The sequence below is a fragment of the Cordyceps javanica genome, chromosome 4 (genome assembly GCF_051103115.1).
Source record: "Cordyceps javanica chromosome 4, complete sequence".
Lineage (NCBI taxonomy): Eukaryota > Fungi > Ascomycota > Sordariomycetes > Hypocreales > Cordycipitaceae > Cordyceps > Cordyceps javanica.
Genome location: NC_139298.1, coordinates 2095707 through 2119398, shown reverse-complemented (window position 1 = coordinate 2119398; position 23692 = coordinate 2095707). Strand labels below are relative to the sequence as shown.

Genomic DNA, 23692 nt, shown 5'->3' with positions numbered 1-23692 from the left:
TACACGACGAGATTATCACACGAAAATAAAATGCTTGCAATGTAGGACAATTGACCAAGTTGAAACTGAAACATTGCCGCCGATGCCAATATTGACTTGGAAACTACCAAACAGGAACCAGAGTGATTTTCTGTGGTATTCAATGATTGTGTCTATAACATAAGAAGTCTATCATGCTTAAAAGGGAAAAAATCATGCTGTTACACGCCGTGGTATCCTCCCATCAATAGATGAGACCAAAAAAAAAAAAAAACAAGACACGCAAACATGTAAACATTGAACAGGGTCTGAGAAATTGCCAGTTAGAACGACGGCGCATTTCGATATATACAACAATAGTTCTTTCACGTATTCTCCTCTTGCACGTTGTGCTCCCCAACAATGGACAGGAAGACCTGATCCAAACCCGTCGGCGCGACGCTGTAGTTGCTTATTCCGAGCTGCTTGCTGTTCTCCTCGAGCAGGACGACGAGATTGCCGACGGCCGACTCGCTGGCGCGCGACGCACCGTCATCCTTTTCGCTGCCGGCGGGGCCCGGCAGCGGCCAGACGGCCTCGCCCTGCTCCTGCCCTGCGGGGCGACGGCGGCCGCTGCCCGTGTCGAGGTCGCGCGCGCGCACAGTGAAGCGCAGCTGGCCGTGGTACGTCTTGTGGTCGACGTCGGCGGAGGGCAGGCGGTGGCGGACCCAGGCGATGATTGCGGCCATTTCCTCGTCGGTGGTGCGGGGCGCCGAGGCGGCGACGAGGTGGACGTGGACGAGGTCGCCGAAGCGGTGGCGCAGCTCGTCGGGGGTGCCGAGAGCGAGCATGCGGCGGGCAAGGATGCCGGCGCGGCCGGCGAGCGCGTCGGCCTCCTCCATCGAGTGGGTGGTGAGGAGAATGGAGCGGCCGCGGGCGGTGGCGGCGAGCGTCTTCCACATGATGCGCTTGGCGGCGGCGTCGAGCCCCGACGAGGGCTCGTCGAGCAGCACCACGGCCGGGTTACCCATGAGGGCGATACCGAGGCTCAACTTGCGCTTGTTGCCGCCAGACAGGGCGTGCGCCATGCGCGTCGCAAAGGCCTCGAGTCCTACGGCGGCCAGGACGGCCGAGACGTTGTGCTGGATGTCGGAGATGCCGCGCACGCGCGCGTAGAACTCGAGGTGCTCGCGAACCGTCATCTGGTCGAGCGCGTCAATCTGTGGGCACACGCCGAGGTTCGTGCGTGCGAGGGCCAGGTTCTTCGTCACGGAGACGTCCTCGATGAAGACGTCGCCGCCGTTGCGGCTGGGCTTCAGGTCGCCGCGGACCACAGAGATGGTGGTGGACTTGCCGGCACCGTTGGGTCCGAGGAGGGCAAATACTTCACCGCGCTTGATGCCAAAGCTGACATTGTCCACGGCGGTGTATTTGCCAAAGGATTTGGTCAGGTGCGAGACACGCAGGCCGTCATCCTGAGCACCTGGACCGCTGACGCGTTCCTGCTCGTCGAGGACATCCTGGTCCATGGTTTCGGGATCCTGGGCCGGCCGGCTGCGCGAGAAAATGCGGCGTAGCCATGCGAAGCGCGAGCCGCTGTCGAGCCAGAGCAGCATGAGGAACAGGATGACAGACTGGACGGCCAGATAGAGGATGGGGCCGCCGTAGTAGAGCAGACCCTGCGGGTTGGGCGAGAGGACGGTGCCGTCGCAGGCGATAGAGAACAGGTTCGCCGCGATGAAGAGCGACCGCATGGCCGAGGTGATTGGGGAGACAATAGCAATGATAAAATACGTCGCACGCAGCACCTTGTCAATATTGACGGCGTCCACGTAGGTCAGTACGCAAACATAGGCAATGAGGTAGCCCAGCATGAACACAGCTTGCAGGACGGCGGACCACGCAAAGGTCCCCAGCTGTGACTTGGTAAAGAGCGAAATGACATAGGAGAAGAGAATGGAGCACAAGCCGTAAAGGAACAGGACGACGAATATATACGCAATGTTGTACCAAACACTCGACAGCGCCGCCCATACACCGGTGACAATGGCAGAGCTGACGAGAACCACAATGAAGTCAAATACCAGGTATGCCAACCAGAGGGGCAGCGGACGCACGCCATTTGAGTATTGCAAAGCCCGAACGAAGCGACGGCGCTCGCTGCTGGGATAGAGGGAGAAAAATGCTGGGTACACGGCAAGAGCAATGCCCATGTAGATGACCAGGTTGAGCGCATCGCCGATGCCAGGGTTGAAAGGTGTGTCGAAAGGTGACCAGGTCGTCGCTATGGACGTGTTTGTCTGCAAAACGTCGAGAAGCTGCTGCGACAGGATGGAGCTGGTTATGAACAGGTTTGCGACCCACGCAAATGTAGGCTTGCTGTTATCATCGCCCAGCCAAAAGCCCATGGTAACATTTCCGGGATTGTTTGTGATGTAATTTGTATAGTCATCGAAAGTGTCAACGAACTTCAAACTGCTCAGAAGACCAGCTCCGGCAGAGGCACCGTCCGTGGACCCGTCCAAGATGGGCTTGAACAGCCTCAAAAGGCTGTCGGTGGACACCTTGGAGCCCGGACCGGCGAGGAAGGTCAGCCGGTTAGCGGTATCCGAGTCTAAAATTTGGCTGAATGCATCCTCGGTGCCATAGTTGGACGCCTGGTCACCAGGGGCGCAGCCTTGCAATTTCGAGTCGCTCACAAAGAGGCTTGTTAGACCGGCAGCCAGGATGGGAATGACGAATGCGATCGCGTAGATTGGCCAGTTGCGTTTGAGGATGGTGACTCGCTTGGCAAACAGGATTAAGGCTTGGCGTAGATAACCAACTTGCTTTCCATCCATGAGCTGTAACCCTTGCGGTTGCTGCTCGGTTTGGGATGTATCGTCCGGGTCACGCGTTTTCTCCGCGGACGCCTGGCCGGCTCGGAAAGCCTCCTCGTCCTTGATTTCTTCCGCGACTTGCAGGAAAACATCCTCGATTGTAGGGCCGGAGAACCGGTAGTCGGGAACTTGAGCGCTTTCGAGTTTCTTGATGACAGCTGCAGCAAGGGCCGACGATGGGGCGACGTAGGTTACCTGGTCAAAAGCATCCTTCTTTTTGACGCCTTCCACACTGGGCAGTGACTTGGTCGCAGCAGTCTTGTGGACGTTGACACGGTATCCGCCCCCGAACTTGTCCTTTAGCTCGACAGAGGTGCCCTGCGCTCGCAGAGTTCCCTTGGAAAGAATGGCAATGTGGTCGGCAAGCAGGTCAGCTTCGTCGAGGAAATGGGTAGTGAGGATCATGGTGCGCTTTCCGCGCTCGGCGAGGAGAATGTCCCAGAGCTTGCGGCGAGACAAGGGGTCGATACCGCTACTAACTTCGTCGACGCAGCACACTGCACTGCCACCCGTCAACATCATTCCTAGCTGGAGCTTGCGCTTCTGGCCGCCAGAGAGCGTCTTGGAGAGAGCTTTGCGCTTCGGCCAGAGGTCAATAGCCTTGATCAACTCGTCGATCTCGTCCTTGCTGGCAGGATTCTTGGGCGATTTCAGTCGATTGAAGATGCGTAGGTGTTCAATCACATTGAGATCATCCCACAATACGTTCTTTTGCGGCGCAATTCCCAGGCCACCGGTGCCATCGATGGCGATGGAGCCACTTGTGAGTCTGTGCAGACCGGCGATGGCATCCAGAGTTGTGCTTTTACCGCTGCCGTTGGCTCCCAGGAGACAGACGATTTGACCGCGGCCCGCGTTGAGGTTAAGCTTGTCAACGGCGACTACAGGCTTAGCAGGGTTCTTGGAAGCAAAGGAAAATAGGCGAGAAAATATGTTGGGCTGGTAAATCTTGCTAAAGTCATGTAACTGCACAGCATCGTCCTGCATGGAGGCAGTATTGCTTGTTACGTTGCGGCCCTTGGTCGATGTACCGTAGAACGTGTATTCGAAGGCCGCTCCAATGAGAGGGTAGACCAAGATGTGAATGATGAGCATGATCCAAAAGAAGATTCCTGGTAAATGGAAAGAAGCTTCGGGCTGGCTGGATGTGAGGCTGGCCGCGTGACTGTACCGCTCAAACCAGGACATATGGATAATGGCATAGACGTAAGCGCAGGGCGCGAAAAGGACGGATAGGAAAGCAACCGTTCCAGTGTCGGGTCTCGTAAGCGCCTGGGCGAGGATACCGAGCAGCAGCATAGACAATGTTGCAGTTATGCCGCTGAGCTGGGCTTTGTTAAAGAAGCAGGCAATCATGATTGACATGGAGGCAAAGGCGAGGCCGGCAAGAATGTGAAGGATGAGAACAATGGCAACGTTGGTGTTGGTGTAGACGCCAAAGCGAATGACCAGAGAGCCGATGATCCAAGCGGGCGCGTACAGGAGGGAAAAGGACCAATGGTGAGCAACTAGCCTTGCAAACATGGCCATCCAGGGCTTCCGGACAGGCATCATGGCGTCGATGAGCTGCGACATGCCTGTTTCCCTCTCGGTGGCTACGTAGCCGGTCAAGTGATATGAGATCCAGAGGATGGTGGCGATGAAGGCGACGCCCATGAAGTTGATGATGGATCTGTGGTAGAGCCGGCGGGTCTGCGCAAGGCGCTGCTCGGTCGTGAGGCTGGTAAAGGTCTTTTCCTGCACATTGGCGAGAGGGTCCTGCTGGCTGGGGTCGGAGATCTTGGCAATGGCCTTGTCAACCATGTGCTGGGTGGGGATCAAGTATATCTGCTCAACATTATCCCCTTTGTCGACCTCGATCTTCAACGGCTCTTGGTAGAAGGCGGCGTCTGTGCGAATGGTGTAGTTCCAAATTCGGCCAGTTCCTTCGTCGGGCGAGGAGCGAAAGACGACGGCATTGAAGCAGGAAGTGACACCACGGAGTGTGCTGCGACACTCGGCAACGATGTCCCTCTCGTTGCTCACGCGAACGACGCTCACGCCGGCGTTGGCACTCTGGATCGTACTGGCAACGTCGTCCAAGACCTTGTCAATGTTACCACCGGTGTGTCCAGAGTTGACGAGGATAAACTTGGTGCGTCCGGCGTCGCTGCCGCGCTGTAAGGCGTCGTTGATGGGCATGAGCGGCCGGACGTCGCCGATGCCAAAGGTGGCCGGCGGGACAAAGAGGTTGCGGGCGAAGCTGAAGAAGACGGAGAGGATGAGGGGCACGAGAAAGGCCATGATGAAGATGACGACAAAATGTCTGAATACGAGACTGCGCAAGTTTTTACGCATCAGCGTCCATGTCTGCCGAATGAGGGCCATGGTGGCGAGTTGGGGCGACACGCCAACCGGGGCGTCACGGCGACGACGGTGTATCGAAGAGGGCCACGGCGGAGGGAGAGGGTGATGAGAAGCGGCCGGTTCGAGCTACTTGTTGTAGCACGTCAGAGAACGCCGGCACGGGCCGAAGCGCTTGACGCTTGTCGTCTAAGACGTGGTGGTGTTGGCGGTTGTGTCAGATTCAACGCGACAAATGTGGCATGAATGCGGCGTTGCAGGTGTATCAGAGCATTCGGTAGGGAGAAGCAGGAACCCAAAAAGAAACTGGAAGCGATTATTCGAAATGAAAAGAAGAAGAGAAAAGAAGAAGCAAGCGAAGGACGATGCCAAGAAAAGGCAAAGAAGAACAAAAGGAAGAAAAATGGCCTCAAAGGATTGGGTGTTTGTTTGAGTGAGGTCGGGATCGCGAAAGTCGGATGCCGAGTCGGCGTAGTGGCGGATGTGAAATTTGGCCTGTAGGAGGAGGACGAGGAGGGCGTGCGTGCGTGCGTATGCTACGTGACTCTAGTCGCAAATGGCCAGCGAGATTTTGAAAGGAAGGTATTTCGCAACAAGTTGATGATGTTGATGTAAAGAATCCTCAGGTTAGAGGAGAGATTTTTTTTTTTTTTTTTTTCTTGTTTGGCAAGGACACGACCGAGAAAAATGATTCCAAGCCTCTAAGCCTCGAAGCAAGCCGCCGAGAGTATTAGCGTCGAGTTACTCGGCTGGTGCAGCTTTTACAGTGGGAACTCGCGGTGCTGACAATGATGACGCAACGGACATCTAGCCGCATCAACAAAGCAACAATGGGAAAGGGGAGAAAGAGAGAAAGAGAGAGAGAGAGAGAGAGAGCCTTGGTAGGTAGGCAAGTAGGCTGTAGCGATGATGTCTGTATTCAGACAAACTGCGCGCTCTCGGGAGCACACAATGGCCAGGTCTTCGCAATTGATGGTGTTGCAGAGAGCGAGCGAGGCTTTTTGCAGTGCCTCCTCCTCCTACCTCCTTCAAGTGGTCGGTCCACCGCGCCATTGTGTCCCAGGCCGCGCCATTCGCTCTTGGCGGGCGGTGTCATTGTCGCCAAAGGGTAAAAAGTGTAATCAATGCAAGCACAACACAGCCTCATTCGCCGCCCCGTCCGTCTGTGTGTCCCCGGTTGGCCTGGCAGGGTTCAGCTCGGCACCGCCATCAGCTTCGCAGCCTTTAATATATAATTCGCGGTTCGGCACACCTATGTAACACGCTGTGACTACTAAGAAAATTATAATGAATAAAATAAAGTAGTCACTGGTGGCATGCCAAGTTCGGAGCGCACAACTTTATCGTCGAGCCAAGTGCGCGTTAGGCAGATGAAAGTATGACGACGACATTTTTCATCATCATGAATTCCTATCCTTTTCTGTTCTATTTGTTCTTTTCTTTTCTTCTTTTCTGCTTTCCCTATTGTTATTCTTGGTAGTATTAGTAATTGATGCCCCCGCGTGGCTTTATAACAATACCCCGGTAATCTGTACAGCGCCTTGCATCAAAATCGGCAGCCAAAAGTAGTTGACCCTCTCACCCATGTCTCTCCGGTGTCTGTCTTCAATCCCCCAAGACATGTTCTGTCTCGTCTCAGAACCAGGCCTGGCCTGGGGTTGGCCGACGGGTCAGGGTCTCTCCTACATCAACGTCCACGACATCAGATCGGTCAACATGACAACCAAGAGACTGATTTACCGACACTGGTACGGACCAAATTACCAAAGTCTTGCACCGTATCCGTACACAGCACAGAGTACAGAGTCCTTGCATCCCGTGTCGGAAATAATCTGAATTATAAAGAAAGACTACTCTCCCCTGCCTAGCGTGCCCATCAAGGTTTAGCTCGTGCGCCAAGGCTCGGGTCGGGCAAGTCAACTTCCCGAAGCCCCGATACTCGACAACAACCCTTGAAATCTCACTTGGTAGTCTCGTTATTACTTGCGAGTACTGATATTATCGCCCCATGTTACCCTTTCATCCAAGTGTTACGGCTCATCTGTACGGAGTACATGCTGACACTACAGGTCATCTACAGCTGCGACTGTCCAACCTTGTCAATCCTGATCAGCGAACCATGTCTTGACTCTTCACCAGCGACCGATATTGCTCGTGCCCAACATGTAACAGAACATCGCTACCGTTAATCCAGTTCTTTGTATATCCAATAAACTGTGTTCGTACATGTCCTCATAACTCGTTCAAGAAAAATCAAGACGCCTAGTCTACAAGAAACCCACCGCCGTAGTCTTCCGCATCGTCTCCATCCACCACCATGTCAAACTCCTCTGTGACATCGCTCTCGCCCGCATCTTCATCCTCCTCTTCCTGTTGCCCCCTGTCCCCATCGGCTGCGTCGGCCTCCTCCAGCACCCGATCGGCTTCTTCCTCCGCCGCCCGTCTTTCCGCCTCGTCCACGCCGCTCCATATCCGCTCCCGGATCCGCAAACCCATCAGCAGCCGCCGCCACAGCTTCAGCGCCGCCAGTGCCTTGAGCTCCTCCTCTCTCTGCTGCTCCGCATCCTCCAGCCCGGCGAGCACCGCTTCCATCGCATCGCCGTACTCCTCCGCGACCACGACGCCCTTGAGCACCGCCGTGCCCTGCCGTCCTTTAAACTCGAACCCCGTCAACGCTGGTGCGTAGTCCACCCCCATCAGCTTCGCTGCGTGCGCCGCCAGATCATGCCTAATGTGCGTACCGCCACGGGGAATCATGCTTGGCACGTACACCTCGACGTTGCCAAACTTGTTCCTGGGCACCTTGCCGTTACGCACCGGGGCTGCTTCGTAGAGCTCCGTCTGGTCTTTTGTGTAAATTGGTACGCCGGCCGCATCCTGCGCATCTTCTTCTGCGCGCCTGTCGTCGTCAAACCGGTCGTTCCTCGGCCTGGTCCGCTTAATCTTGGGGAGCCATTTTGCCGGGATCTCGTTGGGTCGTACTTCACGCCCCATGCGGAACCACTTATCTGCGCTCCTGGCAACCCGCACATCTCGCCTCCGATAGATCTTCTCCAGCGGGCCTTTGTTACCCGAGCTCACCGTACCGGACGGCATCGCTGTCGGGGTAAGTACTTCATGGCGCCGCAAGTGCCGCAACAGCGCAAATACAGGGTGGTCCTTAAAATCCTGCACATTGCGAGGCATGGGCTCTCGCGCTTCCACGCCCGCCAACTCTGAATCTTCAATCTGGTCGAGGTCTGTTCGGCGCCGCCGTTTAAAAGGTCGCATCGCTGACCGCCACCACTCGGTGTCATCTGTCCCGTCAACTCGTATGCGTCTGGTCTTGGCCGCATACGCCTTTGCATATCGGACAGTAACGTCTCGTGCCGTGCCATCCTCGTCAAACGCAACCACATAACTCATGCAGTTTTCTCTATCTGTAATGGGAGGCTCCAGGATTGTTGGCTTCCAGAATGTATGCGTCACCACCGGGTCCGCCGGCTGCCACTTTTGATGGCCCGTATCCAGCACTTCCACCCAGTAGACAGGGTACGCAGACTCTTTAAGTCGAACCGGTGCCGCAAAGCTCTTTTGCGGCTTCTTGGGCGATGGTGACAGCTTCGGCTCAAAATTGCGACTAGCAGCGTTTGGGTGCCCGAGCCGCCGCGCCGCAGAAGACCCGGTAGGGCTGGTCGTAGCAGTCGCTGCCGCTGCCATCTCCTTGTATTGCGCAACCTGGGCGCGCGACTCTTCTGCCCGCTGCGTCTTGGTCGGCGTCTTTGACAGCGCCAATTTGGGCAGCGTCGGCGCTCCGTTGCCGAACGCCAACGGCTGGAGCGAGCACACCAGCCTAGCTTTGACGCCCACGCTCCGCAGCAGCGCGCAGTAAAGCTGGGCGCCGACATCACGCGAGCCCTGCAGTGTCCTGGCCGCATAGCGAAAGTCTTGCCTGTCGGTGCATGTCTCCAGGTGATCGGGAAGCTGGTAATGCTCCAGCTGCGCCGCGTCCTCGGCCCAGCGCGCGCGCCGCAGCCCTCGCTCCGTCACTTCAAATTTGGCACGCCATACATCCGCCGCTTGCTTGAGACCCGTCTTGAGACTTTCAGCCTGGCCAAACTGCGGAAGATGCGACCCCGGCGTCAGGTAGTCAGCCGTCTTGTCGTTCACATGTACCCGCAGCGTATCCTGCACCTCTGCGTCATTGCACCAGTGATTTCGTCGCGCAACGTGCGAGAGGAGGCACAGCAGGTGCATCTTATGTATATTGAGCCGCCGTTCTCGCTCTTCCTTTGTTATGGGTTTTCGTCGGTCGGTGCTGCCCTTGGTCGGCATATTCGCGGCCTTTTGGGCTGTGAGGTTGAGCTCTAGCTCCTGGGCCTCTGGTTCGGCTGCGGACGAGGCGGTATTCCCACTCGTTTCTGGAGCAGTAGGAAAATTGATGTCTTCGAATATCACATCTTCTTCGTCCTCTTCGCTATCGTCTTCGGAGTCCCGTTCGATGGTTTGTACCTGCGCGGGTGGCAAAGGTACATCGAGAAATTCGACTCCGTCGTCCTCGGACGACGATTCCTGGGCGGCCGCGATCGGTTCGCTTCCTCCTTGAAGCTCTTGGCTGACTTCCGGTCTGCCCGGACGCCTTCGTTTTAACGGAGGCTCACCATTTGTGCTGTCTCGAGATGCGGATCCTTCAACGCCTGCTTCAGCAAGCATCTCTCGATAGATGCTCGAGCTACCCTTTGCGACCGTGATGCCATTATTGCTTCCTCGACCACCGGATGCGTTTGATCGCCGCTTCCTTCCAACCATTTCTACATATTGGGGCAGCTCGGGTTGCTGCAGGCCGCAGACAATTGTATCTGTGAAGCTGTGGGTTGCACCAAGGCTAGCAGTGAAGCTCTTCACGCAAAAGACCAAGTAGCGACTGCGTCATAGCGCGTAAAGGTTGGCACGGAATCACGTGCACGGCTCCCATGATTCAGTAACCAAAAATTGTCAATACAGCCAAGCACGTCGGAAATTAAGATGAGATTGATAATCTTCGGAAAATTTCAATTCAATAACTGTCTAGCTCGACCACATATTGACTAGCATATGATGGTGCTGATAAAGCGTCGAAAACGGCTGCCAAAAACCGCTGAGAAATACGAAGCCGTGAATGCCGGCAGGGGAAGTACAAAAAGGAAAGTAAACCAGGAGAAAGCAGTATAGTTTCGCTTCAAATCTATGATTTACTTTGTGAGCCAGCCGAGGTAGTCGGCAACAATCAAAGTCACCATCCTGCAAAGGAGATTAGCAAAGAAATGCAGCTAGCTGCGTGTAAGTGAACTTACGCATGAGGCGCAATGCGGACATAGTATGTACCAAAGCCCCGATAGAATCGCAGGGCGCCTTCCTGCTTAGCTACCTTGGCAAAACAGTCAACCATTCCCTTGTACGGCAACTTGCCATCAGGTCCCTTTTGCTGCTTCTGCAGCCGCGTCTTGACAAAGTCAAACGGCAGACTGAAGAAGGAAGCAAAGAATCCTGCTGTGGCACTTGCAGTGAGGGTCTGGACTCGTGGAGAGAGATCCGTGTGCTGCTTCAGTTGAGCCTTGGCTTCGCTGAAGAATGCGAGCTGGCCAAAGTTGAGCGCCATGGCTCTAGCGACAGTCGGAGCCGCTCCAGCCCAGAGCGCGCCAACGCCTTCACTCTTGGCGATAGAGGACAGGGCATCAATGACAGACTTGTAGTTTTTACGTTCAGCAAGAGGCTTCAGGCCGTCACTCTGCATGCGGATAAGCGCAAGGTCTGCAGGGTTGCCAATCATCGCAGCCAAGCCGCCAGCAGTGAGACCGGCAGCGGCGCGCTCTTTGAATCCAACGTTTCGACCTTCGGCCTTGGCTCGTGAGCCAAGCCTGCCCATGAAGGTGTCAAAAAATCCCAGCCGAGCTGTAGTATACACCGCTTGACGCAAAAGCCCAGCCGACAGGCCCGTGTACAGATCGGTAAATTTACCACTTGCCACGATTTGACGCGCAACAGCAATTGGGCTCGGCTTTGGGCCAGATGCGGTTCCTTCTCCAGCCAGCTGGATGCGAACTTTGACCATGTCGACGGGCTGAACGACTGTGGTGGCTACCATGCCACTGACACCACCATTGATGAATGGTAGCGCAGCCACCATATACGGTGTATGGATAAATTTCGAAATTCGAGCAACGGTATCGCTCTTCATGATTTCAGAGGTCCTCGACCGGGCGGACTCGGCCGCTTGCTTCAAAGGGCCACTGGTCATGGCGAGTGTTGAGTTGGCGTCGAGCTTTGAAGAAGAAGGGAGTTGAGCTTCAGTGGGAGCCTGCATTATAGGAGATTCTTAGTCGCGAATAATAAAAGATGAATCTGATACAAGAACGTGGAGCAGGACCAGCAGACAAGACAAGAGAGAAGAAGCATATAAGGACAAAGATGAGACGAAACATGCCGGATATGACCGGGCTGTCAGAGACCCTGGACATGTTGAAATTGTCTCGAGGCAGCTGAAGAGAGGAGAAAGCCGTATCTGGCCGCCGAAACGGTATCAAAGTCGCCCAAGACTTGCGAAGACGGAGCCTCAGAAGAAAAGGCCGCCATATTCGCACACATTGGATGCGGCTCTCATTTACAACTCATGTGTAATGTGGATTGGTGATGGGATCCGCCCGCCGGCAGCAATCGGAGCGGGGGAAAAGTGGCGGGTCGCAACTTATAAGATAAAGCTTACCTCACAGAATTACCGAGAGGATGCTCAACGACTCGTAGCGTCGCCGCAAATCTGAATTTATTACAGGGCCTTGTCAGCTTTCCGCAACGGCGGGTAAAGGCACGGAGCCGCCCAGCGACGAGACAGGACGGGCCCGATGCAGTGGGGCGCTGCATGATGGAATCGGTCAAAACGTACTTGTAAGTGATGTAAGAGAATCGATACACTTTTTGAGCTTGAGCTTGAGCAGGCCAATCTCCTTCTTTTTCTTTTGTATGGGCGGATTGGCCACCAAACGGAAACGAAGACGAGCAGGCAGGCAAGGCAGGTCAACCGTCTGATTGCGAAACTCTGATATGGCTTCGAGGTTGCAAGGTAGGCTCAATGCTAGACAAGTCAAAGAATTCGACAAGCGCTCGCAGCGACAGGCAGAAAAAAGGACAAGAGCTATCAAGACTGGAATTTCGAAAGCAGGTGTTGTTAGATTTAGAATTCAGGGTTTCACGAGGCCAAGGAGGATGAGGGGTTGGAAAATGAGGAGAAAGAAGGCGCGTGCCAGCCGTTGAATACGCATTTGGAGAGCTGATGCCGAACCACCGCGCCGTGGCCATTTTCGAAACCCCTCACTTCATCAAGAGGCAGTAGGTGTACATGAGCGATACATGCACGAGGCCAACGCGGGCAACAAAGTACTAGCGGATGCCTAGGAAGCCTACCTGAGCCTACATCCAGTAGACTTTGGGCTTGAGCCAGTCACCTGTCACGGATTATCAGTTTGGGATGGTGTGGAGGGTGGCAGCCACGACGCTGGCGCAAAAGCCAATGCCAGCCCAAGCCCGTTTCGAGACTGCGGGGTTGAGCAGTGATGGACCTGGCAAGAGATGAACATGGCGAATACATGATGGGGAGAGAGGAGAGAGGATGTATGAAGAAGCTGGTGTGCAGCACCACAACCAGCACCAGCGGTCCAGCACCAGCACCAGCACACCAACTTTTTTTTTGGGGCTGCGCCGGGCTCATTATTCGTGTGCATCACTATTGCCTCTTTCAACAGTCTAGCGCTTTCTCGCACATGCACACAGGAAGCCGCCGCTGCTCAACGGCGACCTCCCATCTTCGCAATCGGCCGCGGATGTGCATGGGCAGAGTGGTGATTTGGGACGATCAGGCACCAGGTAGATGACATGAACTGTCTCGATGTCCTGGCGGGTTTTGCTCGTGGCGCTGCTCCCTCTTACATGACCAAGGGAGTCGCTCGCAACCTGCGCCAGTGGACATCACAGGCAGTAAGAGTCGATGTACTGGACGGAGCACGGAGTTTCTGTGCCGATTGCCACGCGAAATACATGCAAAGCGCCGTTGTTTTGAAATTGCATGAGTGTGATTGACAGACTAGCTTGATTGCTTGGCCACGGCCTGGAACAACACCTCACTAACTTGATGGGCCTGGCTGGGCCGGGCACCCAAGGCCAAGTTTGGGGTACATACATGGTACCGACCTCCGGCTGGTGATGCAGTACATCTCTGCATGTTTGTTTTGCTTTATTACGAGGCATACATAATTCATGTACAGCATCCCACAGAACAGTCCTTCGTGGCTGGGCTCGTTCAAGAACCACCAGGTCTCGCTCCGCGCAATTACGGCATCATTTCCAACTGACAGGTAAACGCGACCTCGACTTGAAACTGCCGTCAGAGCACGACTCAAAAATAGACTGCTCTGATGGGGCCGATTGCCTCGCGGAAGGCTAGCAACAGCGCTGAAACTTGGGGCCCTGGTCAGTCGTGCGGGGGGTTGTCACTGCTCGTAGCTGGTCAATACTCAATAGTAGGACTATAGTACTTAGTAGCTCCGCTTCAGCGCAGGCGACGCAAGGCTTGCACTAACTTGAGCTACCCGACACCGGATGACGTGACTGTGCCTTTACATGTCACTCAAGGTATGGGCTACGCTTCTGCTGGCGATCCTCGAGCTGTCGCGACCGTGCAGCGCCAGTGGCAGAGTGATTCCCGAGTGTGCATTTGCACTCGCACGCCGTGTCTTCTCCGCCAACCCGAGATTTGCCAAGCTTGTTCTGGCACCGCGAATATGGCGGACATTTCTCGGGCCAGTGGCACAAAGCTGGGATGCCAGAGAGGGAGGCGCAAAGATCAAGTCGCGAGACCACCCTCAGATTCTCTTGTCGTGATAGCGCTGGCCCTTGTGGCTTAACAGCTCTACCCGATTTTGCCAAGATTAGACACGACGTCTATCGGGAAAAGTCGCTATGGAATGAGATATAATATCTAGTTACGACCGATAAGAGGCGAGTGAAGAGGGAAATACAAGTCATTTCGACTCACGGCGGGTGCAGGGTTGCTGGCAGTACGTAATTTGCCCTGTGTAGACTACTCCTATCAAGCTCCAACGCCGTGGCTCTCACTAGAAATTTCAGGCCGCGACTCCTAAGTATGGGAGAAGCTTCTCAATGGTCGAAAGGCTGAATCAAACCCTGCTTAACTGAGACTGGTACCACCCCCAGCAATAACGTGGGAATGCAGGTTGAAGATTTTGTATTACGATACAGCGTAGGGTTGAGAATCATTCCGACAGCGGCGAGCGGCGAGCGGCGGCTATTCACGCCATAAGCTGCCAGAGCTAGAATTGCCATATCAAGAGATGAGAACCTACCATCGGCGATCGATACAAAACAAAATTACGTTATTATCTACCCGCGAGCTCATGAGAGAATTGAGCCACCGCGCCGCTCAACTAGGTTTTATTGGTCGATGCCGTGGTTCATGATTCGCCTGGACATCAGTCACCACAATGTAGTCGACGCACTATATAACTCCATTACAAGACTGGTCAGTGAGAAAACACTGATTGTCACTACTACAATGACCACCTCAATTTTGAGAACTGTGAAACGAGGTTGATATCTAGTAGTAGAGCCACGGTACAAATGCGGGATGCATCTTAGATCGCTTTATTGGCCATGAGCTAGTCTCAAAAGAACGACAATGAACACATTGATGTGGAAGAACGAGATACCATAGAGGACAAAAAAAAATAGTCTGATCAACCCACGTCTTTGTCGGATTTTTCTACTTTCGGGTAGCTGTTGGTAGGCCAGATCTGATTCCGCCCCACTGCACAAGGCCTCAAGCCTACCCGCAACGCAGGCTAGAAAAAAAAAGTCCACCAGATGTCATTCAATGATAAACCGTCAACTAGCAAGTAGGCAAATAAGACGAACAGCAAAAGCGCAGCAAAAGGCAGACTGACCCGCTTCGATAATCTCGCTCGCAAACAAATTGTATCGACGAACTTTTTCCATATCGCTGCGCAATGGTCAAGCGGAAGAGGGGAGCCGACGCTTTGTCAATCCGTCACCTCGAAAAGTTCCAGGAAGACATTGCTCGCGCGCTCAAGGAGGCCAAAGGCTATGAACGCCAGCGCATGAGCAAAAGACAGCGCGAGGCTGGCAAAGACTTGGGGAAAAAGGAGAAACTCGAGAGAGAAATCAACGTACTCAAGGTAGGAGGAGCTGTGGTGCAAACAAGCGACCTCACTAATCCATACCCGATCTGCAGTCATTAGACCTACATCAAACTGCACGCGCACACCTTTATTCGTCGCTTATCAAGATTAAATCTATCGCGAATCACGAAGACCTACCCGAACAGCTAAAAAAGGGAGTTGCGAAACCGGAACTGGCCGAGGACGAGCGGGTGGTGCTGCACAATGTCACGAGTGGCCTCTACAACCGCGATGGCGTCAAGAAGGCTGTCGATAAGGCCATTACCTTTGTATGCGAAGCGCTCAATCTTCCAGTTCCAGAAAAGGGCAAAAAGGGCAGGCGTGAGCGAAAGAGCAAGACAGGCGATGGGGAAGAACCCTCGCCCGCACCTTTAAATACCGACAAGAGCGCATCCAACGCCAAGGATGAGGACGAAACCGATTTCGAAGGCTTCAGTGCTGATGAAGATGATGAGGAAGAGGTATTACCGACCGCGGAAGACCTCGATAGCGACGCAGAGGCCACCCGAGAAAACGACTTTGCCGCCCTGGATGGCTTGCTGGGCAGCTCCTCCGACGAGGATGAAGACGAGGAGCGTGCTCGTTTATGGGAAAAGTACCGCGGCAAGGAAACTGTCAACCTTGACGATATATCTTTATCAGGTGGCGACTCTGATGCGGATGACGCAGAGGAGGAGGGGAGCGATGAGCAGGACGAACACAAACCATCCACCAAAACGACGGCGACTGGTAAAAAGGTGACATCCCGCGGCGTCTCCCTCTCGCCCTCACCCGAGCCGCAACGGAAGCGGTCCAGAACGGGGATCGCCGGCAGAACCAGTGACTCGACGTTCCTACCGTCGCTGATGGGCGGCTACGTGTCGGGCTCCGAGTCAGCGTCGGACGTGGATGTCGCGCCGCCTAAGAAGCGCCGCGGCCAGCGCGCCCGCCGCGCCATCTGGGAGCAAAAATACGGCAGCAACGCCAAGCACATCAAGGACGCGGCAAGGGGCAAAGGCCGCGGTCGCGACGACGGCTGGGACATGAAGCGCGGTGCCGTGGATGGAGGCGATAGCAGGACACCGTGGAAAAGGGGCGTCAAGAACCCCTTCTCATCCGCGTCGGCCAGTGCCGCCGGCTCAGGGCGATCGCAGCAGCAGGAGACGAGGCGGCCGCCGCCACCTACGAAGCGCGACGACGAGGGTCAGCTGCACCCTAGCTGGGAGGCGAGAAAGAAGGCCAAGGATTCGCAAAAGGCTGCGGCCTTTGCGGGATCAAAAGTTGTTTTCGATTAGAGCCTGCTCAGGTGCGATGGCGTTTGGGGAAAAGGTCTTGAGTATAGGAATATCATATCCAACCCATCATTATAAATGCTATGTATATTATACCATGTTGATATACGTCCTTCGTAGGCCCGTTATGCTGTATCGTAGTGCGCGCTTTCAACATAACGGAGGGAACGGTTCTGTCCAGCAATCGTCCCACGCCGTAGAACCTGATCTCCAGAAGCGCTTCAATGTATCCCGAATATGAAAAGGAAGATAAAACTCCAAGTCTTGTTTCCAGCCCATGAAGATGTACTCAACAAGCTCCTGGTCTTCCACCGGCCCGTCCGCCAGGGCGACGCCTGCGACCGGCAAACACCAGTGCAGGGCCAACTTTGATTCCAGAAGCGGTAGAGCTTCGCGTATATGCGCCATGAGATGGTCGCGCGCCGCCGCCTTGCTATACACTTCACCAGTAGCCACTGACACGCAAGCTGGCAAGGTCATGATGGCGTACAACCGCACGGCGGCCTGGTATGCCCGTGCGAGAACAGGAATCACAGGTTTGTCAGGCACCACGTATGGTTCTTTCCAGGTTTTCGCATCAAAGACTTCAACTGTGTCAAGTATTTCTTGGCCGAGAGGTTGAATGTCGTCGGCCGACTCCCCGTTGGCCCATCTTATTCGTAACCGGCTGATGCGGTGCATGCAGAGGAAAAGACCGCTTGGACAGGGCAGTTCGCTATAGAACTGCCGGCTGAAAACCTCTTTGATCTCATGCAGTGAGAAGTCGTAAATAGGCATGATCTGGTTATTTGGTGGGCTTGTTGTGTTGACAATCACGGCATTGCTAACGTGCACAACACATCGTCAGCGGGCAGGCCGAGATGGCACACACACGATAAGTATTGGCTGAGAAGAAACCAAAAAAACTTACGTCATTACCCATGTGGTCGAAACTATGGCTAAACCACTTTTCAAAATACTCTCTAGCTTCCATTTCATTTTTATGAAGGCAAGAAAGCCAGTGAGATGAGCATGCCAGGAGGGACCAAGGGTATATAGCTGTCGAGCAATATTAGTGCATCGTTCAGGCCATGCTTGTTTATATTGCAAGCAATTGGAAGACATGTCCATACCTCGGAATTTATGAGAGAAAATATTCTCACCAACACGGAAGCCATACTGTCTGGGCTGGGACTTTGCTGATTAATATTTTGGTTGACATCTTGTAAGACCTCCAGGGCATATCGATAAAACTTGTTCCATTCTCTCCTTGATGCTGGGAGAGAATCTGGGTTTGGTAATGTGTTTTGAGCCCGCGAAACGCGATTCAGATACTCGCCCATGACGTGAATGATGAAGCGAGGTCGGCTGATGTTTGAGATATGGGCCACCGCCATCTTCATACGTTTGTCTGTGTCTAGCTTGTAGAACGCGATTGGATGGATGACTTCGAAATCTATAGCACGGCGGGGGGGACTTGTCAGGAAAGAATTATTTCGGCATTGAGCCTCCGCGGGCGTTTTGAAAGACCTACAGTACTTGGCGCACTGCGCAAAGTCGCACTCAAAAGGCTCTAGGGACTGCACCCGAAAGGGCTTCACCGTCCTGGCATGAGACTGATGCGAGAATGGCATTTGCGACTCCTGGGGAGCGTCCGACGACTGCTGGCGGAGCGCCGTCTTTACTCCATCCTGAACAGGGTACTGCGCGCTTGATGCTACGAAAGGGTCCTCATAGCCCTGACAGGTCCGCCCACGCGAGACGCACTTCTTGCAGGCTGGTTTGGCTTCATCACACTTTACCCTACGTGCGCTGTCATTCGCAGCCGGCCAGACAGGCCGTTCCGGGTTAGCTTCCATGACTTAGATGACTCCAAAACTTGGCCTCACCGCTTGCTCGGGTGTGCAAATCGTGCTCGCAAGGACAGGGGCGCAAAAAGGCAACGAGAGCGTTTGCGGAAGAAGATTATACGTACCGACAAGTCAGGCAGCCTTTTCTGCTTTTCGGTGCCCATTTCTTCTTGCGAGGCTGCTCAGACGTCTCCGAGCGACCTGTCACCGACGTCCCCGTCGGGCTGGAGGACGTCGTGGACGATGCTGACGTGAGGGAGCTCATGATCCGCTGCCGCTCAGCGCTCGCGGGGTCGAGATCGGGAGCCGCAGGCAGATTGGGGAGAGTCCTCGGGCGTGTACAGAGGGGCGATGGCCGATCCAGGAACAAAGTTCGGCAGTTGCAAGGTCGAAACGGGAAGTAGTTTAATATCTCGAAACGGCAGTACCTCGTGGGGAGAGGCTAGCTAGTATTCTTAGTTCATAGTAAACGTCAGCCCCTCTTCGGCGCAAAGCAACTCGTTTCTAGAGCTAACAAGTTGCTTAGAAAGCCTGGTTCCCAACACTTCGAACTTGTACCTACATAGGTTTCAAGCACTCGAGCCTGTACTCTTGGAAATTTCCGTAAAGCCCTCCCCCCCGAGTTTGATTCATACGCTGGTATAATCAAGGCATGCAAGGTGGCTGATCGCTACCGTCCCGCTGGTCGCGAAGGAGCGCTAAGTGCTGTTGTAAGGCGTGGCTCCCCGGGTTCGAACCAATTGAATAGGTTTAGCGTTGACGCAGCTAGAAAACTTTTTTGCCATTTGGCTCAAGATGCAGAGATGGCAGCCTATTCACGTTGCGGGGAGAAGAAAACAGTCCATTGAGTTCTCGACAGGTGCCTGGGGGCTTATACTCAACGCACAATGCTCGTGCGGTCGCTCTATTCACAGCGCACAACCTCAATTAAGAAATAGAACGAAGCGGTCCTATCCATGTATCGTCATGTACAGAATGCAAGATTTGATTCTCAAAAAAATAATTGGCCTACATGTTGTGCCTGGCCGAGCCTGGTGTGTGCGGGGCAACAGTTCCTGCATGGAAGCTGGGAGTCGGTCATCTGAGACTCATCAAAACGTCTTCTCCCTTCATCTCCGTTCGAGACAAGAAAATTGCACACAAGTTACGCAGACGTATTGTCGTTCAGCTCACTCACTTTATTTGAGCATATACGGAAGCAACCGAGGGGCTATCTACCCTGACAATGAGGCGATACCCTATAACGTATCTCATGGGGACGGCCCTTCTAGCAAGCATCGGGGCTGTCTCCTCCGCACATGACGCGCAAGTCCCTCTAAACCACTTCCAGTCCATCGAGTCGCCAGGCCGGAACCCATTCACATCCCAGTTTGACAACTATGTCGAGGGACTACTTGACGAATGGAAGGTCGCCGGCCTAGCGATTGGCATTGTTGACTCTCAAGATTCCTACACGAAGGTGAGTGCGTGTGCGTAGGGAGGGCTGGCTCTGGGTGCACCAATTTTACAGTGTTAACATATACACGCACACAAAAAGGCCTACGGATATGCTCAGCTCCCAAACGTGCCGGCCACCCCGGATACGTTATGGTATGTGGGCTCAACAACGAAAGCTCAAGTCGTGGCCACCCTAGCCCAGATCATCGACAATGGGACATACCCAATTCTCTCCCGGGGCTGGCAGACTCCTATATCCTCCATCATTCGCGATGATTTTGTCGTCGGCGATGAGTGGGCCACGGCACATCTCACGCTTGAGGATGCTGCGAGCCATCGCACTGGGGTGACAGGTCACTTGGATGCCCTGCCTAATACCTTGAATGAGACGCTGGCGACATCGCAAGATATTACGCGGCTTCTGCGATACTTACCTCTCACGTATGAGCCGCGAAATCAATGGGACTATAACAACTTCATGTACACCATGCTCTCCCATGTCCTCGAAACTCTGACCGGCGAGCCCCTCCGCCAGACGCTGAAACGGGTGCTGTGGGAGCCGCTGGGCATGATGTCGACATATCTCAACCTGCGAGACGTAAATCAGTCCAAGTATCAAGTCGCCAGAGGCTATTACTGGAACCGGGAGCAGCAGAAATTCGGAGAATACCCTCTTTGGGACGCGCCCGGCGTCAGCGGCGCTGGTACAGAGCTCTCCACAGTCGAAGACTACACAAAGTGGTTGGCGTGCCTCATTCACGAGACGGCGCCTCTGACGCAAGCCACGCACAATGACATACGCAAAGCCAGGATGATTGTACCGCCGGAGGCCTATCCTCCGCAGGGCCTGGATGTTAGCCTTTACGGCCTCGCCTGGTTTCGTACCACGATCCATGGTTACATTGTCTACCAGCACACCGGCTCGACCGACAGCCACGGCGCAAACGTTGTCTGGCTGCCCGAGCTCGGCTACGGCCTCGTCATTTTTGTCAATCAACCCAACGAGATTCGGCACGTCATTGCGCGGGCTCTGATAGAAGATCGGATTGGTACGCCCGAGGCTGAGCGTTTTGATGTCTCCGGATAGTGAGTTCTGCGTCGTTCGTTACCTGCGATTCTGCTCAGTTAGACTAATCGCAGTATTCACCCACAGTTGGAAGGAAAAGCTCGCAGAGGGTGAGAGGGCAGTTGATACCGCGATCGACGCGCTGTTTCCTGATCGGCCAACTCCGGCACTGCCTCCTCCGCACTCGCACAGCGCACTCGTTGGCCAGTACTATCATCCAGGCTACGGTAGGCTCGACCTCCACCTGGTGACAGACCCCGGAAATGCATCAGAGAAGACTCTTGTCGCCGATCGCCGCAACCTGGCCTTCCCCGTTCAATGGAGGTTCGAGCACGTATCGGGAAGCTACTGGGTTATCTGGCGCTATAGCTACGTCAACACGGCCAGGCCGACTGCTGCGTATGCCGCCCGCGTTGCGACGGCAGTGAGCGGTGCTGTTGAGGGCATACACATGCAGTTGCCGGAGGAAACTGTTGGCAAGGAGCCTCTCGAGATTGTTTTTTCAAAAGTCAAAAAGACATAACTACATTGTGACCATTTCAGGCATAGCAAGTAATAGTCATTGACATCATATACGGCTGAAATACTTTTTGAATTTCATATACATGTCTGCGAACTACTTCTTGATGAATGTTATATCTATACAGCTTTGGAGGCTCGTGCCTTATTGTCACGGTGTCGCTTCTCCTTCGCCGCCGTCTTCCGCCGCGTCATCCAGGACCGGTTGAGGTCGCGTCTGTTCTCCCAGAACCACTTTTGGAAGTCGCTCGTTCCCTGCTGAGAGCTAGGAGCGCCAGCATCTTCGTCCGCGCCGTCTTCATCGTATCCATCCTCCTCATCTTCCTGAACTTCCGCCATCTCTGCATCATCATCCGCGGATGGAAAGAAGCTGCGCATACGCGCGGGGTGAACTGTATCTGGGGTTGGAGCGGCGCTACGGACGTTGCGCCATTCAAAGTCTTGCTTCGTATATGGCGTCATAGGGATTGCAGGGATTTCACTAGCGACAGCATCCCCTTCGTCCTCATCCTCGTCGCCCTCTCCGCCAAAAAAGCTGAAGCCTCCTTTCTTCTCGGTCCCGGGAGTTGTGGCCCCGTTGTCATCTGCTTTGGGCCGCTTGTAAAGCGCTTCTAGTGGGTGAATTGCCTTGGGTGTGGTAGGAGGTGGTGGGATATCAATCATCAAAGGTTTGGAGGTGGTGCTGACAGTCTTCTCAGGTATATGCGCCCCGGACTCGTCGTCTCCAGAGACTTCGGTGTCTGATTCAGACGTGTCACTGTCAGAGCTTTCATCTTTGGCATTCGCTGCCACCCTTTGGTTCTTCGTTCTCTCTACCTCCTCCATCGGTTCGTCCTCGGATTCATCCTCTGACGAAGTGTCGTCTGAAGAAGTCTCACTTTCGCTCGTGCTGTCATCCTCGGATTCGGTTTCAGCAGGCGCGACTTGGGCTTTCTTTGTCTTCTTCTTGGGCTGTGATCTTGGCTTTTCTTTTTCTTTGACAGCCTCCACCACATTGCCATCTTCATCTACCCAACCTTTGCCCCCAACAAATTCGGTAGCAGGCTTACCGTCGGTCTCTGGGGCGGCCGACCTGAGGAAGCTCATAAATTTTGTAGTTTTTTCGAATTCATGGACTGTGATCTGTCTCGAAGAACCCTTCTTCTTCTTTTTCTTGGTGCTAGGGCCTTCATCGGGAAGGTTGCACATTTCGTTGGGAGGCATTCTAGTCTTGAGTAGACATTCTTCCTTCTCGATATACTTTGACCTAGATTGCTTTCGCTTACTTTCCTTTACAGCGCTCTTCTGATCTCTGGCGTTGTCCTTGCTCTTCTTCTTATTTTTGTATTCAGCGGGCTCCGTCCACCCACGCTTGACTTTGCGGTCGTCAAGCATTACGCCATCCACGACGCCCATTTCGCGCTTGCGCTTCTTTGGCTGGTCGGTATTATCCTCATTCTTGTTTTTCTTTGACTTTTTCCCGGTCTTGCCAGTCTCGTCCGCTGATGGCGGCTCGATGCGCTTCTCCGGACGGGCCTTTTCAATGCGCATTTTGCTGCCCTTTAGCACCGTGCCGTTGAGCTTCTTCTTGATCTTGTCGGCGTCCGCCTGTGGCAGCTCAACGAAGCCGAACCGCTTTTCGGGAAATGTTTCGATCGAGTGGTACGAGATGTTGCGAGCGTTGGGGAGGGTCGCAGCTGGCACGACGATCTTCAGCAGGTCTGCGTCGAACGGTGTGATGTGCAGGCGGACGAAGCCGTCCTCTGTGGTCTCTGGAGAGGCGTCGCGCGGCTTCTTCGGCTTTTCTGTGGCCTCTGCCGTCATCGCCAGTCCCGTCGTATGAAGCGCAGGTCAGGGCAAGGGTTCTCTTGGTGTCCAAATGAGATGGGCTTTTTAAAGGACGAAGATAAAAATCGATGGCAGATGAACTTTTTAGCGGGTCCGGCCTGAGTAGCCTGTACCTGAAAACTGTCGCCTGATCCACAGACTCCGAAGGGACTCCGTGCCTATAACTAACTACCCTAAACCAGAGTATCGATCTATGTTTTATCGACCGTCGCGAGGGGAGGGGCGTAATGGATTTTAAGCGTTGATAGACAATTTCAGTCGGGCTGTGCATCCTGAAAAACTGATTACAGCTGGATTCCCTTCAGCCAACAAGCGATTATCAAAGGTATGTGCAAGTGAG

General features: G+C 54.2%; 7 protein-coding genes across 7 annotated transcripts; 2 read left to right on the top strand and 5 right to left on the bottom strand.

Annotated features, from left to right (window-relative positions):
- Window positions 1–344: 344 nt before the first annotated feature.
- Window positions 345–5204, bottom strand: V2A60_006542 (P-loop containing nucleoside triphosphate hydrolase protein; the record flags this gene model as incomplete). The annotated part of the gene is made up of 1 exon (XM_083257836.1): window positions 345–5204. One exon carries the CDS (start codon window positions 5202–5204, stop codon window positions 345–347), a length of 4860 nt encoding a protein of 1619 aa, XP_083113962.1.
- Window positions 5205–7442: 2238 nt separating this feature from the next.
- On the bottom strand, window positions 7443–9968 carry V2A60_006541 (uncharacterized protein; the record flags this gene model as incomplete). The annotated part of the gene is made up of 1 exon (XM_083257835.1): window positions 7443–9968. One exon carries the CDS (start codon window positions 9966–9968, stop codon window positions 7443–7445), a length of 2526 nt encoding a protein of 841 aa, XP_083113961.1.
- Window positions 9969–10390: 422 nt separating this feature from the next.
- Window positions 10391–11436, bottom strand: V2A60_006540 (mitochondrial carrier domain-containing protein; the record flags this gene model as incomplete). Its single annotated transcript, XM_083257834.1, has 2 exons — window positions 10391–10439; window positions 10493–11436. The coding sequence occupies 2 exons, from the start codon at window positions 11434–11436 to the stop codon at window positions 10391–10393; spliced, it is 993 nt and encodes a 330-aa protein (XP_083113960.1).
- Window positions 11437–15211: 3775 nt separating this feature from the next.
- On the top strand, window positions 15212–16677 carry V2A60_006539 (Bud-site selection protein; the record flags this gene model as incomplete). Its single annotated transcript, XM_083257833.1, has 2 exons — window positions 15212–15400; window positions 15457–16677. The coding sequence occupies 2 exons, from the start codon at window positions 15212–15214 to the stop codon at window positions 16675–16677; spliced, it is 1410 nt and encodes a 469-aa protein (XP_083113959.1).
- Window positions 16678–16824: 147 nt separating this feature from the next.
- On the bottom strand, window positions 16825–18512 carry V2A60_006538 (Zn(II)2Cys6 transcription factor; the record flags this gene model as incomplete). The annotated part of the gene is made up of 2 exons (XM_083257832.1): window positions 16825–17497; window positions 18193–18512. The coding sequence occupies 2 exons, from the start codon at window positions 18510–18512 to the stop codon at window positions 16825–16827; spliced, it is 993 nt and encodes a 330-aa protein (XP_083113958.1).
- Window positions 18513–19728: 1216 nt separating this feature from the next.
- On the top strand, window positions 19729–21529 carry V2A60_006537 (uncharacterized protein; the record flags this gene model as incomplete). Its single annotated transcript, XM_083257831.1, has 3 exons — window positions 19729–19962; window positions 20041–20989; window positions 21081–21529. The coding sequence occupies 3 exons, from the start codon at window positions 19729–19731 to the stop codon at window positions 21527–21529; spliced, it is 1632 nt and encodes a 543-aa protein (XP_083113957.1).
- Window positions 21530–21645: 116 nt separating this feature from the next.
- On the bottom strand, window positions 21646–23328 carry V2A60_006536 (uncharacterized protein; the record flags this gene model as incomplete). The annotated part of the gene is made up of 1 exon (XM_083257830.1): window positions 21646–23328. One exon carries the CDS (start codon window positions 23326–23328, stop codon window positions 21646–21648), a length of 1683 nt encoding a protein of 560 aa, XP_083113956.1.
- Window positions 23329–23692: the final 364 nt, after the last annotated feature.